The sequence below is a fragment of the Peromyscus californicus genome, unplaced genomic scaffold (assembly GCF_007827085.1).
Source record: "Peromyscus californicus insignis strain IS unplaced genomic scaffold, ASM782708v3 Scaffold_12__1_contigs__length_115047231, whole genome shotgun sequence".
NCBI classification, from domain to species: Eukaryota; Metazoa; Chordata; class Mammalia; order Rodentia; family Cricetidae; genus Peromyscus; species Peromyscus californicus.
Genome location: NW_026294413.1, coordinates 2774489 through 2795481, shown reverse-complemented (window position 1 = coordinate 2795481; position 20993 = coordinate 2774489). Strand labels below are relative to the sequence as shown.

Sequence of the window (20993 nt, the reverse complement as noted above, 5' to 3'; positions counted from 1 at the left end):
GATGTTGCACTTTCCCAGATTGTGTGCCCATGCTTCATGGTTTAGCACATCACCTAAACGAGAGAAGCACTATGTATATCACTCACTTCTCCATCTGCCTTCCTTGGGAGGGGGACACTACCCCCCTGCTCTGACTCTAGAAGGGTGATCACCCAAGGAGCTGTGTCTCCCTGCAGATCCCTCTTGGGTTCAGTACTGCTAGCAAAGGAGCTGAAGAGAGTGAGAGACAGGGGACATGTCCATTGGGTGCCTAGGAGCTCTGTCCACAGCTGCTCTGCAGGGATGTGAGGCGTCTGCTCCAACAGTGAAGGCTCTTTCAGAAAGAAGACTGCTCAGCTTCCAAGATGTTCACTAGTGTCCAGTGAAGAAGAGGCACTCGGTCAGCTTAAGAACCATCTAGTTCAGCTTGCCATTGTACACATGTGGAAACCCAAACTCCAGGGTTTACCCTGTATGGAATTGGTACAATGACTGTGTCCCATAGAGCCTGGCCAGAGAGGGAGAGGAAGGGGGAATTTGATGAGTGAAGCTGACATGGATATGGGCCTGCACAGAAAGGGGGGAAGCCCCAAGGAAATGGGGGAGCACATTCCAAGGGATCAGACCATTTGAGTTAACACCGGTATACATGAAGAGGGGCATACTAAGTGAGGAAAGTGCTGGGAAAGGGTAAGAAATACTTTAGGATGGGATTAGTTTGGACCACTAAAATAGGACAGATGTTTCAGACATTATGATGGAGGTTTTCCGTTGTGGTGGTGCTGCTGTGGGAGCTTGAGTGCAGGGTCACCCGCAGTGGTGTGTAGCTTAGATTGGAGAAAGTGTAAATAGCAACTGTGTCATCAAGAGGCCAACAATATAATCTCAAAATGGGGCAACAAAGACACAGTAGTGGCAGACCCCCACAAAGGAAGAGTAGACCATCATTGAGAGTTAGGAGTTTGAGGTGCAAAGCCGAGAGCTGAGTCTGGAAGAGCCCCCAGGGCTGCAGAAGAGCTTGGCTGCCGTTAGACTGGAAAGCTGATGTTTGCCCTGGCAAAGTTCTCACCATGGTCAGGAGTGAGAGCTGACTGCTGAAGACACAAAAATGGACAGCATCTCAGGGAGGAAATGTGAAAAGAAAAGGGAAATCTGAGTCATTCTCTCTCATTTTTGACAAAGTGTCAAAACATGTACCAGTTACAAGTACTAGAGGTAATTCTAGTTTTGACTTAACCTTCAATAATTTTGTGTAGAACTAAAGTTAGGCAGGAAAAAAAATGATCAAAAACTTGGCAGAGGAAGGAACGAAAGAAGGAGAATGAGATACTGGGCAGGAGTGGACTTGCCCATGCTGAATGACATGCTTTCATTCCTAGTTTTTTTGGAAAGTGTGCATGAGACCTTACCTTGTACACTAGTGTGTGGTGTTCATGAATGCTGAAGTCAAATCAGGAGGGGAAAGACGTCTTCACTCTAGGAAGCAGTATGATCTGCCTGTGCAAGAGGTTCTCCAGTCAAGGCTGGAGCTATGAAGCCACAGAAACACACGCACACGCACACATACACACATGCACACAACATATACACACACACATGCACACAACATACACGGCACTGCACCACCTCCTTGGTGGCCAAAACGAAGTCAGAAAGCATATTGCTGTGTGGCATGGTCTACAGATACCCAGTAGCATCCTCAGTTATCACAGCCTCCTAAAAGAGGCTTGTCCTGGATTCACAGGAGTCCACAGAGAAGTGTCCAAAGCTTGTGGCCAAGGTGACCAGGGAAGCTGGAATTGAATCCGACCACTCTTCTTCCAGGATGCCCCTGTCACCCCTGTGGCTCCCCATGTGGGATTTACCTGCTTGCTGAATCAAAGAAAAAATATTTACGACTGAGTTTGCAGCTGATGTTGAAGCTGATGTAACCCATTGTTAACCCAGTGTGACAGTGGTTCCATATCTCAGGAGAGAGAGCCACAATGGGTGTCTCCATTCTCTCAGGAGAAATGTCATCAGTGAAAATAAACAGACCTGGGGATCTGTCTGCAGACTCAACTCTGATTAAAAAGTCTTTGCAAGGATTGCTGAGCCCTATTCTGGTCTGTAACATAGCTTTCCTATACCACTGTACCCGCCCCCTTGGTGTCCTCTTGTCCCCCAGTTCGGTCTCCAGAAACATTGCTGTGGTCCCAACCTGTGGAAATGGGCAAGGCTCATGACAGAGCAAGAGGGGAAAGAGAGGTATGACTAAGGATAGCAATGTGGCCCGAACTGCTGTCCCCTGAGCCAGAGACTCCAAGCCTGAACAGCAGGATGTGGAGTTCCTGTCAAACCACCATGGGACTTGCTGGAAAGACCAGGGCAGCTTGAAGGCTCTCAGTCCAAAACAGGTCAGCAGGATGAACCATACAAAAACTGAAACTGAGAGCCATCACAGCAGTGTGGAGTTCTGGGTCAATGGCTATCCAGTTCCTCCTAGGCCACTGTTCTAACACCTGCCAAGCCTGAGGAGCAGACAGAAAGCTCTGTGCTGAGTACACAGGAAGAGAGGGATGGCCCTCTACAGCACAAGGTACAGCCTTCTAGGGTTTTCTCTGAAGCTTCATGTCCTCAAGATATTGCCAGTGAACTGGTGGTTTGTTTTGTTTTTTTCAGAAGGGGGTTTATTCTGTGCTTTGTATTATCCCTCCTATTTCTTATCCAAATAAAGAATGCATTGCTAGTTTGTATTGTGGTGATGGAGGTAGACTTCCTTTTGCTTTTCTCCCCCATTTTTTGCCAAGAAGCTCTTGCTGAGCAGTGGCCTTGGACAGTATTTCCCTCCTCTAAACTAGTAACTTACCATCAGTTCACGGTTGGCTGGGCTACCTTGCACCATCCCCAGTGCCCTGCTCAGTTGGTAATGTGCATTTGTTACTCAGCTAAGCTCTCTTGGGTCATAGGAAATAGTTGGATCTCTCATAGCACATGTTCACCCGGCCTCTCCCAGGACAGGCAGCATGCTGCATGCTAATAAATGAAGCTAAGCATGCGCATACCTACTCTGCAAGCTGCAGTTCCCCCGGAGATGTGAGAGCAGCATGGAGAATTATAGTTAACCCTGGGATCTGAGGAGCTGCCCCTGTGGCTGCGCTTCACCTCCACAACCTCCCACCTGTTCTTGTGTGAGAGAATAGGTTCCTCTGTCCTTCAAGCCTCCTTCCTCCGGCCCTCCCACCCTTCCACCCCACCTGCTTTATTAACCTACCACCTAGTTTTACAGGTTAGTTATAACTAACTCTGTACCTTTGCTAAGAAAGCCCTATATAACATAGCTCAGCGGTGTGCTCTCCTGTGTATTTGTCCATTCACTCATCCATGCAGTGGGTATTTCCCAAGTATCTTACTGTGCCAGCTCTACACAGAACAGAATGGAGTCTCAGCCCTGGTGGGGTGTACAGCCTGTGGGAGAGTCAGGCCAGTCAGTGTGCAATTGAAACGTGTAGAGAGCTGACAGCACAGTGAGATCTCTAACCCCGCTCGTTCGTGGGGAGTGATCACAGGCTCCCCAGTGGGAACAGAGAAGGTGAGGGCAGGGTGGTAAGAAAGATCACTAGACGCAGCAGCCTGGTCTGCCATTGGGAAACATTTTGATTGTCCTGAGCACTGGGGATGTGCTGACAGTGTCAGTGTGGTCTCTGTAGTAAATGGAAAGGCTTTGTATGTGCTGCCTTTAGTTTCTATTTATCTCCAGTGCTTCAAAAACCAGGTAGAATAGAAGTGATGCACAAGCAGATACGAGTGTGCAGCTTTCTGTTAGTTAGATAGTAAAGAGGTCTGCAACATAGAAAACAGTACCACTGTTCTCATTAATTCTTTTTCTAACTCAGAAAATATAGTTATTTCTCTTTTTTTAATGTTAGCAATTGAGACCTGTGAGATGGCTCAGTAAGTACGGGCCCTTGCCACTGAGCCTGGTGACCTGAATTCAGTTCTCCACATCCCACATGGTGGAAGAAGAAAATCTACTCCTGTATGCTCTCTGACCTCACATTCATGCTGTGGTGTGTGTGCACAAATGCACGCACATGTACACACAAATAAAATGGAAAAAAAACCTTTAAAACATTAGGAATTAGTGGGTGTTATTCATTAGTGTTTTTAAATGGGGGGGATTGAAGGGCTTTTAAATAGAGGAAGGACACAGTAGAACTTGTATCTCTCCCCTGCCTTGGAAAGTAGTTTGACACAGAGCAGTATGGCACCAGAAGAAGACAAAGCCTGGAGACCTGCTTATGCTGTGAGCAGATGTGGACATCACTCTCGGGTTGGGACATGGGATAAAAATAGGACTGAAGGTAGGTTTGGGGTGTGCTCCATATGAGGTACCTTTAGAACATTCAGGTGGAGGTATTTCCAGGACATCTGGTTCTATAGCGATGAGGCACAGCACCTAGACCAGAATCCTCACCACAATCATGGTGCCCAAAGCCCTGGAAATAGGTAAGAGCTTGCCAACAGAACACGAAAAAGAAACTCACAACCTTAGGGGATATTGTTTGAAGGACATGAGAAGGAGATTCTGGAGGACACTAAGACATGGTCACAGGGCTGGAAAGACAGACGTATGATGTCACCAGAGCCCAGAGAAAAGGCTGTGTTGAGGAGTGGCCAGCAGATCCAGCACTGCTGGAGGTCAAATGGGACGCAGCTGAGGAGGCTCCGCCGACCAGAGGAGCATGTGCTCCGTGATTTGCACACCGGATTCTGAGCTTTTACGCGGAGTGAGCACTGCCCTGAGTCTCTTTCTGGCATTGCTGCATAAGGTCTCAGCAGCTACACGGGAAACACTTGGTATCTCCGTGTCCTCCCCCTGGGTCTGGAGTAGAGCTTTCCAGTGTTGTGCCATGGTCAGAAATAGCCTGGGATACTGACCCCCTGGGTCCTCAGGGCACCTGAGCTGCCAGGCTGGCCGTGAGCAGCTCCTGCTCTCCTCCATGCTGTGCATGCCTGTGTCTTCTGTATGTGCCGTGAGGTGAAACACTGGAAAGCCTTGTCCTGTGGCAGGGTCAGGAAGCTTCATACAACTCAACCTCACCCCTCTGCTCTAGCATTGGGTCCCTGAACAGTCATTTCAATATTAAGATTTATTTTGATTTTGATTTATATTTGTGTATGTATGTATGTCCATCTGTCTGTCTCCCTCCCTCCCCCTCTTCCTCCTCCTCCTCCTCTTCCTCCTTCTTCCTCTCTCTCTCTCTCTCTCTCTCTCTCTCTCTCTCTCTCTCTCTCTCTGTCTCTCTCTCGTGTGTGTGTGTGTGTGTGTCCCCGTGTCCATGTCCTGGAAGACTAGAAGAGGGAATCTGACCCCCTGAGTTACAGGTGTCAGTGAGCTGCCTAATGTGGGTGCTGAGGACCAAATTGCAGACCCCTGAAAGAATGACTGGTATGAGCGCTCAGCTTCTGAGCCTCTCTCTAGCCCTTCATGTTACATTTTGGTGCTAACCTCTTGACCTTTCTAGGAGTCTTCCAGCACAGTGGTCCATCAGTAGCAGCCACAGACAGCACAGTACAGGTGGCCCAGTGTGTGAGCACTGTATCTCACTCCTGGCTGATGGATAATGGATGTTCTGAACAGCAGGCCCAGTGTGTGAGCACTGTATGTCACTCCTGGCAGATGGATAATGGATGTTCTGAACAGCAGGCCCAGTGTGTGAGCACTGTATCTCACTCCTGGCAGATGGATAATGGATGTTCTGAACAGCAAAAACTGAGAGTGACAGGTGTAGCTCTTCCCAGAGGCCACCATTTTAGAATGTGGATGCCTGCCTCTGCCTCCCGAGTGCTGGGATTAAAGGCGTGTGCTTCGAGGCCAGCCTGGACTACAGAGGGAGTTAGTTCCAGGAAAGGTGCAAAACTACACAGAGAAACCCTGTCTCGAAAAACAAAAACAAAAATTAAAATGTGGGTGCTTTGGAAGCATGTAAGTTTTCTGAGACATCACATTCATAACATCCTGTTATTACTCCTTGTAGTAGGACAGGCCCATAGGGTCGAGGAAATTGGCTCAAACCAGTTGCCCAGGCATGCACATATGTACTTCCTTATGAGCCAACCTGGAGTGGGGCCGTTAGGATCCAGCAACAACTCCCCAGTTCAATCTTTCTGAGCACCCACTTGGCTAAGGAAGTTGTTCCAGCTGTACTGGGTAACATCGGGGTGGCAGAACAGCAGGGAAGAGGGGGTGCAGTCCCTCCATCCATCCTTCCTCCAGGGTCCATAGCAAGCTGCAGAGAGGCCATGTCATAGATCCCTGTATTAAGGAGTAGCTCTGTGCTGTCTTCAGGCTCTGTCTTAAATGCTTACGTGTAGAGCATTCTCATCACACCTTCATACTCCTGTGAACCTGAGGCATTGTTCCCATTGTACATTTGAGGAAACTGATGATCAGGGTCCCACGGGCAGAGGCAGAGCTGGGGTCTGAACACAGGCATTCTAGCTCTAGAGACTGCTCTTGGCATGGCTTTGTTCCTGCTCTGTCCTTGACACACTGATGAAATACCTATGCTCTTCCCCATTGTTAAACTCTCTTCTTTTGATTTAACCCCAGCGCCAAGGCTTTGAGCTTCATTCATGCTCTGGCCACGTTTGGTCGAGGGCCACTCAGTGCTTTTCTAGCCCTTTGGGTATGCCTCATGGCTTCCCTCATAAATGCCAGAAGTCACTGTTTTGGTTTTTCTATTTCTGGGTGTCTTGTCTTCCTGCAGAAGATGATCAACTCTATGAATACCAGAATAAGGCCATGTGCCCAGCCCATGGAGCCCCATGTGCCCTGGCCAGTGTGCTCCTGTGGTCTAGCCACCTCATCCAGAACATGCTATAGTCTGGAGAGCATGGATGCCTGTTCACACAGCTTCTGCTTAAGATGCTAGAAACAGTCACTGTTGCTCAGCATAGGAAAACAAAAACAAAAAAAAAACAGTTGTTCATTTGCACAAGAAACTTCCTTTAAAAATCATCTTGCCAATTAATAACTAGTATTTTATAAAATGTCTTTTCAAAATGCAAGCTCTTTCCTTACACCTTTGTGTGTGGCTGTTGCCTTTGAAAAAGACAGTGTAAGGGAGGTGCTTCCTGTGTGTAGAGGCTTATATTAAACCCTGTGTGAAAACACCTGAGAGCTGAGAGCCCTGGAGCCCTTTTCTCAGTACTTTCCTGTATTACGGGCAGAGGGGCAAGGTGGGGTTGGGTTTCCGTCATTATCACTGCATCACAGAACATTCTCCTAAAGAACCTTTTCAGCATTCACTACCACCCGGAGAGGGAGGTGCTGGAGGCTAGCATGGAAAAGGCTTTCCAGATCCCTAGTAAATACTGTCACCAGCAACCTGTAGAGTTCACGTTGACTTTAGTCATCCTCACAAATGGCGGTGTTGGTATGAGATACCTGATCGTTTTCATTTGCATTCCCCAACAGCAGGCTTGTTGACTCGAAGCTTCCTCTACTGTAAATGTCTATTATATACACTACTTGTCCCTTGTCATTTGAGTTTTTCTCAGTAGTGTTTTTTTATATATGTGAATGTTCTTATCTGTTACATGTTGTGAACATTTTCTTTTAATATGTAGTTTGTCTTTCAACTTTGTTTTGTTTTAGTCAACAACAACTGAACTTGTAAGTTCTTACTGGTAAATAATGATTTTTTTAGCCATCTTTTTCATATATTTGTTTGAGAAATCTTTTCCCTGTCACAATGACATGAATGTACCCTTCTAAAAGCTCTTAAAGGTCTCTAGTTCCCATGTTTCAGTCACTAATCTGGGGAACATATTTCACATATTGTCTGAGACAGAAGTCTAGCTTTAACTTTTCATGTCTTTGGCCATCATCCAAGACCTATTTATTAAACAGTGTAGCTTCCTCTGTGCCTAGGTTTGCCTCTGATTTCTTGACCTTTTGTTTGGTTGACTGGGTTACTGGCTGGCTACATCCCAGCTTGATTCTGCTCTGGTTCTCTGTGTCTACTTGTTTCTGGTACCTTAGGATTTCCATTTCTTCCTTAAGTATTTTCCTTAGGTGTTATAGGTCTCTATAAGGAGGAAGATTTTCAGACTTTCACAGTATATACATTTTCAGGAACTCTAAGATGTCTAGAAGTAGACATTTTTAAATTAGTAAATTCAAAGATCTGCACACAGCTAAAAATGGGCATATTTAGAAAGCACTGTGCCATGCATTTTTCTTCAGATTTGAAGCCAGAAGTGGATTTGTCATCTGTCTTTGGTATCTACAGAGCCTATACTCAGTAAGTTATTGATCCTAACTTGTGAATCTTTCACCCTTGGCTCTCTCTAGCTTGTTGTTGGATGTAGCTTTGTTACAACCTTTGGTCTCCCTCCTCCAGAGATGCTCAGGAGTAAGGACATAGAAGATAGCAGTGGCATCTGAAATGGCTGTGGGAGGAACCTTGGTTTTCTTCTTGTTTCCTTTTCCATGTCTGAGTCTCCATTATATCCTGCAAAGCCTTGAGCTCCTAAAATGTGGCCGTAGCCACTGTTGGGACAGGGTCAGTGAGACTGAGGTTAGATGTAGTGTGCCCAGTTGCACAGGACACTCTTCTCTTCTGAGCCTAGAGCAGGGGCTGGTGTATCCTCTTGGTTGAGGGGTTGGAAATTTGGGGTTTGCATCACGGGACTGCAGAGCGCTGCAGCATTCCCAGCTGGAGCTATGACTGCCTGTGGGGAGGCTCTGTGAGATGTGGAACATTCTGTTCCTTTCCTGATAACTCTTTGTTGCTCTCTTTTTAGGGAGGAATGATCAATTGGAATCGGCTTTTCCCCCCTTTACGTCAGCGACGAAATATCAACTATCAAGATGGTCCTCGATCTGAACAGCGAGCATCTCCTCCCCTGGAAGTTTCTGAGGAGCAGGTAACCAATGACACCTGTACTCAGTCTAATCCACACTGCAGACTTGAAGCAGTTTGGGCCAACAAGAAATCAAAGCTTGGTTTGGGGCTGTAGAGAAAGTTGGTAAGGTGCATGTCATGGAAGCATGAGGCCCAGAGTATCAAAATGCCAACACTGGCAATCTCAGTCCTGGGAAGGCCAAGATAGGAAGACCAAGGGCTTGCTTAGGCAATCCGGACTAGCCTAATTGGCAAGACTCAGGTCTCAGAAGAAGGAGCTCTTGTCTCAAAAAACAAGGTGGATAGCAGCTGAGGAAGGACACTCAAGGTTGACCTCTGCATGGGCATACAGGCGTGCTCAAACACACACACACACACACACACACACACACACACACACACACACACACACACACCACATCCTTAGCTGGGTGTGGTAGTACATAACTGTAATCTTGGTATATAGGAGGCTAAGGCAAAAGGATCTTGAGTTCCAGAACAGCTTGGGTCAAATAACAAGACCTCATCACCAAAACAGAATAAAAAAGAAATGGATGAAGTTGACTTCTTACAGGGTATTGGGAGAGGAATAGAAGGTTGCTCAGAGAGAAAAGCACCTTTGTGTGGTTTTGACTTTTATGATTCTTAAAAAATCAACAACACAATTTTGCAGTTACCATAGTAAACATCAATTCGAGGAAAAGGCATCAATATATAAAGAATTGGGCTCTTTCCCCATCGATAAGATACTTATTAATTACATGAGGAAAATAATAACTATAAAGAAATTGGGCACCACCCAGTTATCAAAATTAACATTATCAATAATGGAACTAAGAGGCGTATTTATACTCTGAAAGGGACTCAAAATACAGAATTTTGTGCAACCTGAGAGACCTGTAAAGTACCTACCCGGTATTCTTCAAAAACAAGAATGTTGCCAATGCCCCAGGTTAGAGGAGATGAGGAAGTTGTTCCACCTCAGTGAGGTCTGTGGCCTGGGCTGGCGTTGTGGAAAAGAGACCCTGCAGGGAAAGGCTGTTTTTGTTCATCAGCTGATGGCCTGGACTCTAGGCTGGATAAGAATGTCAGTGAAGCTACACTCACAGTGGCTGGGAACACAGCTCTGGCCCGGGGTAATGAAGCAACTTGATAAAACAGCAGCTGCCTAAGGAACTCTGGTTCCTTAGGGATCTTCTGAAGCTTCACGACTGAAATTATTTCAAATGAGAAAAATGTTTCAAATTTTGTTAAAGTCCAAAACATTGTAGTGATGACACTTGAAATTTCCCCCTGCCTGGGAAAGGCAGGTTTCCACAGCTGGCTACACCAGCCAGGCCATTTGTCCTCAGCTTCTGCTACAAAAAAAAATGGTCCATCCATACTCTAACTCAGAAGAGCCATGAGTAGGCTCCTCCCACACCCCTGCCTGAGTCCTGCCTGGGTCAGTGTGCCTGATAACTTCAGCTGCTGCCACTTGGTCAGTTGGCCCCTTTACCTGGCAGCTTCTTGCCTCAGGCTTGTATTTCACTAACTCTTTAAGGTTTTGGCAGCAGAGGACCAGATGTGCAGCCAGAGTTCTTTTTTATTTGCTTATTTTATTTTTAGAGACAAGGCCTCACTTTGAAAGCCCAGGCTGGTCTAATTCATGATCCTGCTGCCTCTGCCTTCCAGCACCAGGATTAGAGGCATGCAATGCATCTGGCCATTAGAGTTCATCTGCCCTACCTTCTTTAAAAATTCTCTCCAGGTGGTGGTGGTGCATGCCTTTGATCCCAGTACTCCTGAAGCAGAGGCAGGCAGATCACTGAGTTCAAGGCCAGCCTGGTCTACAGAGCAAGTTCCAGGACAGCCAGAGCTACACAGAGAAACCCTGTCTCAAAGAAAAGAAAAAAATTCCCTAGGCTAATATCATCCCAGAGATGAGGAAGAAGTCTCAATAATTTGGCATTTGTCAGACCCTTGAAATGACAGCTTAGAAAGTAAGATAATCTCTATCCATCTGGTAAAAAGAAACACCAGATTCTGTTTTGTGACTGATAAAGCTGTGAGTCACACTCTTCACAGACGGACTCTGGCCATCTGAAGTATTGACAGGTGAGCTGTTTCTTGGTTTTGGCAGTTTGGGGAGAAGAAGAAAAAAGATGTCAAAAGGAGGAGGAGAATGTGAAAATGTGTCATTAGTCTACAGGGTTTCCCCCTCGTGAGTCATTTTTCCTTGATCCTCCCAGAATGACAGTGCTGAGGATAACATGTTGTCGGTATCACTGCAAAGGAGCTGTTACCTCTCCTCCTAGTCTTCGTGTGTAATACACACTCACGAGAGGCCTGCCTTCCCGTCTCCATCCACCTCTCACTCCTTCCCCCCGTCCATCCTCTTTCTTTCTCACTTGCTTCCTGAATCCTGTGTTTTGATGTTCCTGATGAGGTGCAGACCATCAGGGTTCTCACAGTCCACTAACTGTAATGCACACTCTTGGCATGCTATTAGAGAAGAATGAAAAGGTGTTCTCGGTTGGGCATGGTGGTGCACACCTTTAATCCCAGAGCTGGTAGATTCCCATGAGTTTGAATCCAGCAGGATCTACACAGCAGGTTCCAAGCTAGCCAGGGCTGCCCAGTGAGACCCTGTCTTAGGAAAAAAAAAAAAGCTTGACTTGTAGGGGCTTACAGTTCAGAAAGTTGTGATTGACATATGACCTCAATTAGCTCGTTAGTGCTGGCCACTATCAGAAATGTTATTAGCATACTGAAATATGATGAAACTTTTTTTTTGAGACAGGATTTCTCCGTGTAGTTTTGGTGCCTGTCCTGGATCTCTCTCTATAGACCAGGCTGGCCTTGAACTCACAGAGATCCTCCTGGCTTTGCCTCCTGAGTACTGGGATTAAAGACGTGTGCCACCACCGCCCGGCATGATTAAACTTTTTATCCTTAATTTTTCAATTAAATACATTTTTATTTTTTAAGCGTTAGGGTCCTATGGTGTTTGCTTTTGCAGTACTGAGGATGAAACCCAGACCCTTGAGCGTGTTAAGTAAGCAGTCTACCACTGGACTACATCCTCACCTGAGCATTTTGTTTGTGTAGGTGTGTGCTCATGAGCGTTGGGTCTGCAGAGGCCAAAGGTGGTTGTGAGCCACACAGTGTGCTTACAGTGTGCTGGGAATCAAACTCCAGTCCTCTGTAAGAGAGCTGTACATTCTTAGCCACTGGCCATTTTTCTAATCCCTGACTCATGTAACTTTAATACATCAAAGAAACAGTAACACACAAAGAAGCCCCGTCTCAAAAAAACAAAAACAGAAACAGAAACAATACAGTAGCTTTCTAAACCCCCCAAAAATGTAAAAATTTTGTTTTTCTACAATACACATAGAGTTCAGGAATTTTAGTGAGAGTTCTGCAAGAAAACCTAGTCAATGGGAACTGTATCACATGGGCTTGGTTAGCCAAATGTTCAAGGAAAGTGTGTGTATGTTAAGGCATCCTGTCACAAGTTAACCTACAGCCACAGATGCAGGCCATCTCTGCTGCTTCTGTTACTTTCGCTGGTGTTTGAGAGTCCCAAGTTCTTCAGAATCAACCCTATTTTCAGTGATTAGAACCATAGCCCCTCTGCCAGTTCATCACCCATTAAAAGGATGGTATCCCAGCTCCTTTTTCTATACCCAAAAGAGGCATTCATGGAGAAAGCTAGGGTGAAGGTAGAGCCATACATCACTGGGTACCATCTAACGGTGACCCCAAGAAACCAAGGGACAGGATGTCACACCTGCCTTCTTTAGACAGACATGCGGTGAGGAACACAGAAAAACTCAAGTCCTGGTCTGTCCCCAGAACAGTCTAAGAAGTGCTCTGCGTTGTCAGTACAGTGTACAGGGTAGAGCAGCCTCAGTGTGACAGAGTAGCAAAGATGGAGTATACCATGAGAAGGAGCTGAAGGACAGCAGCAGCCCAGGGAGGAGACGAGGGTGCTTCCTGCCTGATGGGAACTGCACCCCAAGTGCGGGACAGTGGGAAGCAGCCCTGTTGTAGCTGGACAGATGCTGAGGGAGGGGTGACATCAGCTGCAAAGAGAGCTCACCAGAGTTGCCTGGAGGGTGGTGGAAGGGGGGGCTGAATTAAGGAAAAAATGGACTTTTATACATATATGAAAACATACCAAAGCACCGAGTTTGTCAAATGATCTCCTGTGCACCAAATGTGCTAGAATGTCTATCTTCAGAATTTCTTTCTCTCCCTCTCCCTCCCACGTATTTTCTTTTTAATAGTTTTGGTCTTTGAAGGTTTTATACATGTATATAATGTGCTTGGATCATACCCCCACCCAACTTCCTTCTCTTGTCCTCTCCCACTCCCTCTGGACAAGTCCCTCTCCCATTTTGTCCTTTTTTAATGATCCACTGAGTTTGATGAAGGCTACTTGCATAAGCGTGGGCGTGGAGTTGTGTTCTGAAGCATGGGCACTGGACTGATGGCTGCAGCACCGGAGAAAAAGTACTTCCTTCCTTCCCTGGCAGCCGTTACTGTCAGCAACTCCTCAGCTGGGGCCCCTCCCCATTGCCCTGGAACTCTGTACAAGTGGCCATTGCTGCTGTGAACTCATGAGTGCGTGACCCCATCCTCCTTGCTTGACCAGGTATTCTGATAATCACACTCATCCTGAAAATTAGCGAATCAGTGTATGGTAAAGCGGCCTGTCACCATTCCTGATGACCTTAGTATGTTCTCCAGACTCACATGGCGGAAGGCGAAAATCCACTCCCACAAATTGTCCTCTAACCCCCACACATACACCATGGCACATGCACACAAATAAATAAATGCAATAATCTTGGACCCTAAATAAGATTTTAATTGACAAATAATGAAATTTTGTCAAATTTACTTTTTTGTTTGCTTGTTTGTAAAACAAAGAAGGGAAGAAAATATCAAACTAGACTCGAACCCTCCCTACATTGCGAAGGTGACCTCTCAGGTAACACATGAGTTAAACAAGCTGAAAGCAGCGCTGACAGAAGGTGAATCCACTTCCTTTCCTGGTTGTGTTTGACTTCATTTTAGTCAGCCTGAAATGACCACCTGGCTGCACTGCCCATCCCTGATGATGCTGGAAAGACGTTGGCATGGCGCTTGCCCTTTCCTGAGGACCTGCCATGTGCTAAGCCAAAGACGGGGCCCCGGTAGGGATGTAAATAACCGAGAACCCCTGTCAGAGTGGGAAGAAGAAGAGCTGCAGCCCCACAAGGGACCGTCCGGCAGCAGCACTGGGGGAGGGCAGCTGGCCCTAACAGGACACAAATGCTGCTTATGATGGACAGGCAGGGCAGCTCTGGCCCTGCTTATCACATTGGTGTTCATGTGAGCTAGCACAGAGGGGCGCCCAGCTGTGGACCGGGTGGGGCCACTATCCGGTGGGCATCTCGATCTATAAGCATCAGAATTTGGGAAGTTAAAAACCCAAAACACCATTTGTTTTTGACACTCTCAGCTAAAGGGAAGTTAACGAAAACCGCAGTCTTTGTTGAGCAAACCAAACAGCTCTCATTGAAGGTGTTGCTGTGAATCATTGGAAGGAGTGCCTGTCCCATTTGACTTGGATCACAGAGGAGATGACTTGGGATTGGAGAACTGAGGTACCATTTTGCTAGCTTCTGGGGTGAAAATCATCCTGAGATAGGGAGATGTGAACAAGTCATCAAAGTTATTTGAAAAAAAAGTGTTTTTAAAAAAGGAAAGACTAGGAAAGAACTGACTCTACGTGGAGGTTCCCTCTCTCACGATGTGGTCTGTTTTCTAAAGAATATGTGGGAGGGAAAGTATAGTCTACCTGTTGTCAGCTGACAGTGGCAGTGCCCTTTGGTGGCTGTAGTTCCTATCTGGGTTCCTTTCCTTGGGTCAGCCAGCCACAAGGTTCCTCATGTCACAGGAGGCTGAGTAGGCCACTGACGCCTGTGGTGGGCTGATGAAAGGCAGCTGACCAGAGTCACAGTCTGCTCTCAGTGGGAGGGGACTGGACACTAGCACAATGCATGCTCAACCCAAGGAGGAAGAAAAAGGAGGTTCCCCTGGGTGTCCTGTAGATTCTGTTGTCTCAGGCTCTCACCTCCGTCACAGAAAATCAGCATTGGATATTCCACTTGGGGAACTTTAATGTCTGTGAACAAATAGTTGTGAAAGACTGAAAAGGAGCTGGTGTGGTCCCTTGTACCTGTAACCCCTGCACTTGGGAGGCTGAGGCACAGGATTGCTGCAAGTTTGAGGCCACCTTGGACTACAGAGTTTAAGACCAGCCAAAGCTATGTATCAAAACCTTGTCTCAAAAATAGATAATTATATAGGTAGGTAGGTAGGTAGGGAGGGAGGGAGGTAGATACATACATACATACATACATACATACATACATCTACACATACATACATACATGTACCCGTGGTTGCATTCTAAACAAAGCTGAGCAAAGGGGTGGGTTAGAATTTGGACTAGAACCCTCACTGCACGCTAAGCTGGTACTTCACAGTAGTTTTAGACAGTGCCTTCTGTGGTGCCAGAGCAGGAGGAAGGTACCCAGTGGGCTGTGAGAGACAGCAAAGGTGGAAGGAAAGACTTTTCAGAGAACTCCCACGGGGCATTTCATTAGTCTCCCATACAGATTGCTGTCAACCTGGTATCTGGTAGTGACTGGGGTGAAGTGTGTGTGGCCTGCTGGTGCCTTCTTCGTTTTGTCCATCAGTTCCTTAAGGAGCTCACATCCCGAGCCTGACCACATTAGCCCTCATCTAACCCATCCTGGGCTACAGTGCACGTCAAGCTTTCTTCTTGGTGGGGAGAGACCGACCTGCCCAGACACTGGTGAGGTCATCGTCTGTCAGGGGACAAGATAACAAGCGGTTGCCAACCACCCATCTTTACTGTGGCTCCATGGCGCAGGTCCTTAAAGGCCTCTCTGATAAGCCTCTACCAGGCCGTCAGCAGTGGAAACACTAGACACACATGTCTTCTTAGCCCTGAAAAATACATAAATGTGGAAGCCAGCTCTGGTCAAGGCACTTGGTGGCTGACCACAGAGTCTGAAGCACCAAGCTTGCTGCTCCCCTTTAGTAGAAGACACTTCAGTGAAGGCCTATGAGAAGCCTGGCTCAGTTGTCCAGCCAGCACTGCTGGACACGTGGTTGTTAACGTCTGAGAAGGGATGATGGTGAGAGACTGCACACAAGGAAAGCGTTCATTCTCATGACAGACAGTGCTTGCAGCGCAGCTCGGCATGCCAGAGCCCTTCTGAATTCCCACATGCATCATCACTGCAGGGAAAACTCAAGTAGAAAGCTGTGGCCAGGCATCGCTGCTCACCTCGATCAGCTCCAGGTCATGACTTACCAGCCCCTGAGACTGCTGCCTGTCGGTAGCATATAGACCTGCTTCCGGCCAGGTACAAAACACAAGTGACCTACAGCTGTGCCTGAAGAACTTAGGGTGACAAGCACAGGAGAGGGAACCTTTCCCAGGGGACTCGGTCATTGGGAACATGTTCATAGACAACACACAAAAGGAATATGTTACCACCCCACTACTGACTGACTCAGAGACAGTGTTCCTCAGCAGAAATATTGAAAAGAACCACCTTAAGATGTCATTGGAAACCAAGACTGAAAATAACTGATCGGAGTGTTTACATCAGGGAGGTTTTCTTTCCTATGACTTGTGTCCCTCCAGCCCTTTGCCACTCAAGCTGATGGGAGCTGGAGAGGGTGGGCAGTAATGCTCACTGTAAAAGGCCCCAAGGGAAGGAGAGAATGAGCTCAGAAAACTGAATGGCAAATTTAGTATCTGACAGCATGAGCCAGATCAGCACCAGGTGACGTGTAAATGTCAGAACAATCTCTGTGGTCTGAGGATACCAAAATAACCCTATTGACACAAGATGTCACTGAAAGGTACAGCATCTCATCATTGTGGAGATAGGGCATCAACCTGTGGAATGGATAACAGAATAAAATGACATGGGTTTGAAACTGGTTAAGCATGCTGATAAACCACCGAACAGAGAGAAATTTCTCATAGGCTCAGGGCTCTATCTTTGATCTGACCTGCTTAAACATTATCATCAGTAATGATTCAAATGAAGTTCAGAGGTTTTGCTAAGCATACTTGGGAGATACAAGTTGAGAAGGGAGATTGACGACAGCATTAGAATTAATGCTGTCCTTTGGGTTGGTTGAAAAGCAGGGAGAGACACATAGTCATCTTACCTAGAAGGTCACTGTAAGATTTAAGAAACCCAGCCTGAGTGTGCCAGGTGAAAATTCTCAAGTTTTTAGCAGGCTTCTGCTAAACTAGCCAACCAGTTCACATGATGTAACTCTTTACATAGGTATGTATACATACATGCCCATATGCACAAACATACAATACATGTGCACAAACACTGGTCAGTCCACACCCGTGGAGTTCCATACTGCTCTGGGTATCATGTTTTCAGATGTCATGAAATGAGAAAATGAGGACTGGGGTCCAAAGCACTGGATCCTGAGACAAAGTGTTATGGTTTAATAACAAGCTCACGTATTAAAACTTCAGTACTAATTGATGGCACTGTTTCTGTAGGTTCTAGACATTTTAGGGATTGGGATTTTAACTGGATGGAGCAGGACACTGGGAGAGCAGGTCCTTGGGTGTCCCATCCCTGTGGGGGAGCAGGTCCTTGGGTGTCTTGTCTCTGGCCCCTCCTGGTCTCATCCTCTGCCTCCTAACTGCCACATAGCACAACCGTGATGTTCTGTCCAGTCACATGGGAACAAAGTTACCATGGGCTAGACCTTTAAAGCTATGAGCCACAGTAACCCTGTCCTTCTCTAAGCTGTTTCTGTCAGGTATTCTGGTCACAGTTACAAAAAACCCAGCTAATTTAGTACTAAAAATAGTGTCATTGCTGTAACTAAATCCTAAGTGTGTGGAGCTGGTTATGGGAAGAATTTGGAAGTTTGGAGATGTGGGCTGGATTATGCCTGAAATTCTTTAAGTAGAGCTTAATGGGTGCTTCTAGGGGAAGCTCAGAAGATCAGAGGACCAATAGGAATACAGTGAAGCCCAGGCTGTGAGGTACTGTTGGAAATTGGGCTGGAGGGAATTTATGTTACATTCTGGCAAATAATTTATCTGAATTCTTTTTCCAGGTCCTAACACTTTGAAGCTAAGTTTTAAAGTTACTAATTAATTTGGTGGAAGAAATTTCAATATGGCATGCACTCTGGCTGAAACCTGGCTTTTTCTGCCTGCTTTTAACCACATTTATAGTGAGAATTGGGAGCAAAAAGCTGAGCAGAAGGATTTGAAACTGTGCAGTCTGGCCTAGAAAGTAGTGTAGAAAGTTGTAGACATAAGTGGTATGGTTGTAAAAGAAATCAGTGGCATTTTCAAAGAAGCCAAGCACTTTTTACTGGGACAGTAGGAAGCATGCTTTAAAAGCATGTTTATTGCCGTGGGCGTGGGGGGCACACCTTTAATCCCAGCACTCGGGAGGCAGAGGCAGGCAGATCTCTGTGAGTTTGAGACCAGCCTGGTCTACAGAGTGAGTTCCAGGATAGCCAAAGTTACACAGAGAAACCTTGTCTCGGAAAAAAAAAAAAAAAAAAAAAACACAACAATAACAAAAACCAAAGAGCATATGTATTAGTCAGGGTTCTCTAGAAGAACAGAACTTATAGACTCTATATCTATACACACACACACACACACACACACACACATATATGTATAGATGTGTTGATGTATATCACACACATACATATGGGGGGGTTATTAGAATGACTTAGAGACTTCGGTACAGCTAACTCAACAATGACTGTCTACCAACAGAAGGCTCAAGGATCTAGTAATTGTTTAGTCCACTAAGGCTGGATGTCCCAGCTGGTCTTCAGTATATACAGGAATCCCAAAGAAGTAGGCCCTAATGCCAGTGAAGGAATAGACTTGCTAGCTAGATTGGGAGCAAGTAGGCAAAGAAAGAGCAAGCCTCCTTCTTCCATATTCTTTATATAGGCCTCTGACAGAAAGTGTGACCCAGATTAAAGGTGGCTTTTTCCACCTCAGAAGATCTGGATTAGAAGTCGTCTTCCTGTTTATCTATTAAAGGTTATTAACACTCTTTACATATGGCTAGTTTGGCCCCTAAGAAATATCAGTGTGACTCTACCTCCTCCAACTCCCCAGTGCTAGAGGCTGAACCCAATCAACTGCACTGTCAGCTCTGTAGTGATTTCTACTAAACCATCTACTGAAGAGGAAGTGACATTTTCTTTAAATTAAAATCTATTTTAATCAAACCCCAAAAAAAAGTGGTCTTCCCACTTCGAATAATTTAACTAAGAAAAAAATCCCTCACACATGTGCCCAGTCTTTAGGGTTTTAGTTCATTCCAGATGGAGTCAAGTTGACCACGAAGAATAGCCATCACAGTGTGGTAGGAACTGACCAGACCCAACCTACAGCTGTCCAGGATGTAAAATTGTAAACTCATTTGAAAGACTTTGTGGTGATTTGAATGAAAATGGCCCCTACAGGCTCATAGGAAGGGGCACTACTAAGAGATGTGGCCTTGTTAGAGTAGGTTTGGCCTTCTTGGAGGAAGTGTGTCCCTGGGGGTGGGCCTTGAGGTTTCAGATGCTCAAGCCAGGCCCAGTGTCTCTCTCTCCCTGCTGTTTACAGATCCTGATGTAGAACTCTCAGCTGCTTCTCCAGCACCATGTCTACCTGTGTGCTGCTATTCTTTCTGCCATGAGGATAATGGACTAAACCTCTGAACTGTAAACCAGCCCCAATTAAATGTTTTCCTTTATAAGAGTTGCCATGGTCATGGTGTCTTCACAGCAGTGAAACCCTAACTAAGACAGACTTTCCCTTGAAAACAGAGTCTCAAGGCTCCCTGCTTACACAGAGATGCCTGGGAAGATATTTCCCCAGGTCCAGCCACTTGACACTTAAGCCCCCGAAGCCATGGTTCATGGAGGTCCAGCTACTACTCAGGTTGGTAAGAGAGCTAGGCATCATCCCTGTGATGGTGCATTACAGACAGGCAGAATCCAGGAGTTTCAGACTCATGCAAGTTTCTACCCATATTTCAAAGGAAAATCTGGGAGGCCAGGCATTGTAGCAAGGCTGAGTCACAGAAGGCAACCCCTGAGCAGGTGGTGATAATGGCAATGCCAGGAACAGGGAACTTATGCCAGGGAAAGCAGTGGATGGAGACAGGGCTGCCCAATAGACCTCAAGTCAGGGTGAGACCATGTGTCCTCTATACACCAAGCATGTTTGTTCTGCTGCAGTGTGGTCTATTCTTCTTTTTTTTTTTTTCTTCACTCCTGTTCTTGCCTTTGGAATTGAAGTGTTTTCATATGCCATTTTGTGTTGGTGGTAGATAATTCTTTTTTGTTTTAACATGATTCATAGCTAAGAGTTTGTATTAAGTCTCAAAGAGACTTTTGGACATTGATGGAATTACTAAGACCAAGGACGCAAGAGATAGAATAAATGTATTATGCCGTATGAGATGGCAATACGCTTTGTGGTTTAGGGGTTGTGGTGGTTTGAAAGAAAATGGCCCCCCAAAGGAGTGGCACTATTAGGAGGTGTGGCCTTATTGGAGTAGGTATGGTCTTGTTGGAGGAAGTGTGTCACTGTAAAGGCAGACTTTGAGGTCTTATATATGCTCAGGTCACACCCAGTGAGACAGATCACTTCCTGTTTCCTGCAAGTCAAGATGTAGGACCCTCAGCTACTTCTCTAGCACCATGTCTGCCTGCATGCCACCATGTTCCACCATGACGATAATGGAGTAGTCCTCTGAAACTGTAAGCCAGCCCCAATTAAATATTTTCTTTTATGAGAGTTGCCATGGTCATGGTGTCTCTTCACAGCAATAGAACACTGACTAAGACAGGGGTGGATTTTCATTTTAATGGCGTCTCATGTACCCCAGGCTGGCCTCAAATCCATTATGTAGTCGGGACGCTCCTGCCTCCATCTCCTCAGTCCCAGGATTGCAGGTGTGCACTGTCAAGTCCAGTGTCTGCTGGGAATTAAATCCAAGGGCCTCATGTATGCTAGGCAAACATTTACTA

At 46.2% G+C, this 20993-nt stretch overlaps 1 protein-coding gene across 2 annotated transcripts in view; it reads left to right on the top strand.

Annotated features, from left to right (window-relative positions):
• Ubac2 (UBA domain containing 2) overlaps positions 1–20993 on the top strand; it is a 184008-nt gene that overhangs the window by 157928 nt on the left and 5087 nt on the right. For both annotated transcript variants that reach the window (XM_052732403.1, XM_052732402.1), the window contains one exon: positions 8773–8895. In XM_052732403.1, coding sequence (XP_052588363.1) covers positions 8773–8895 — 123 coding nt within the window. The remainder of the gene's footprint in view (positions 1–8772; positions 8896–20993) is intronic.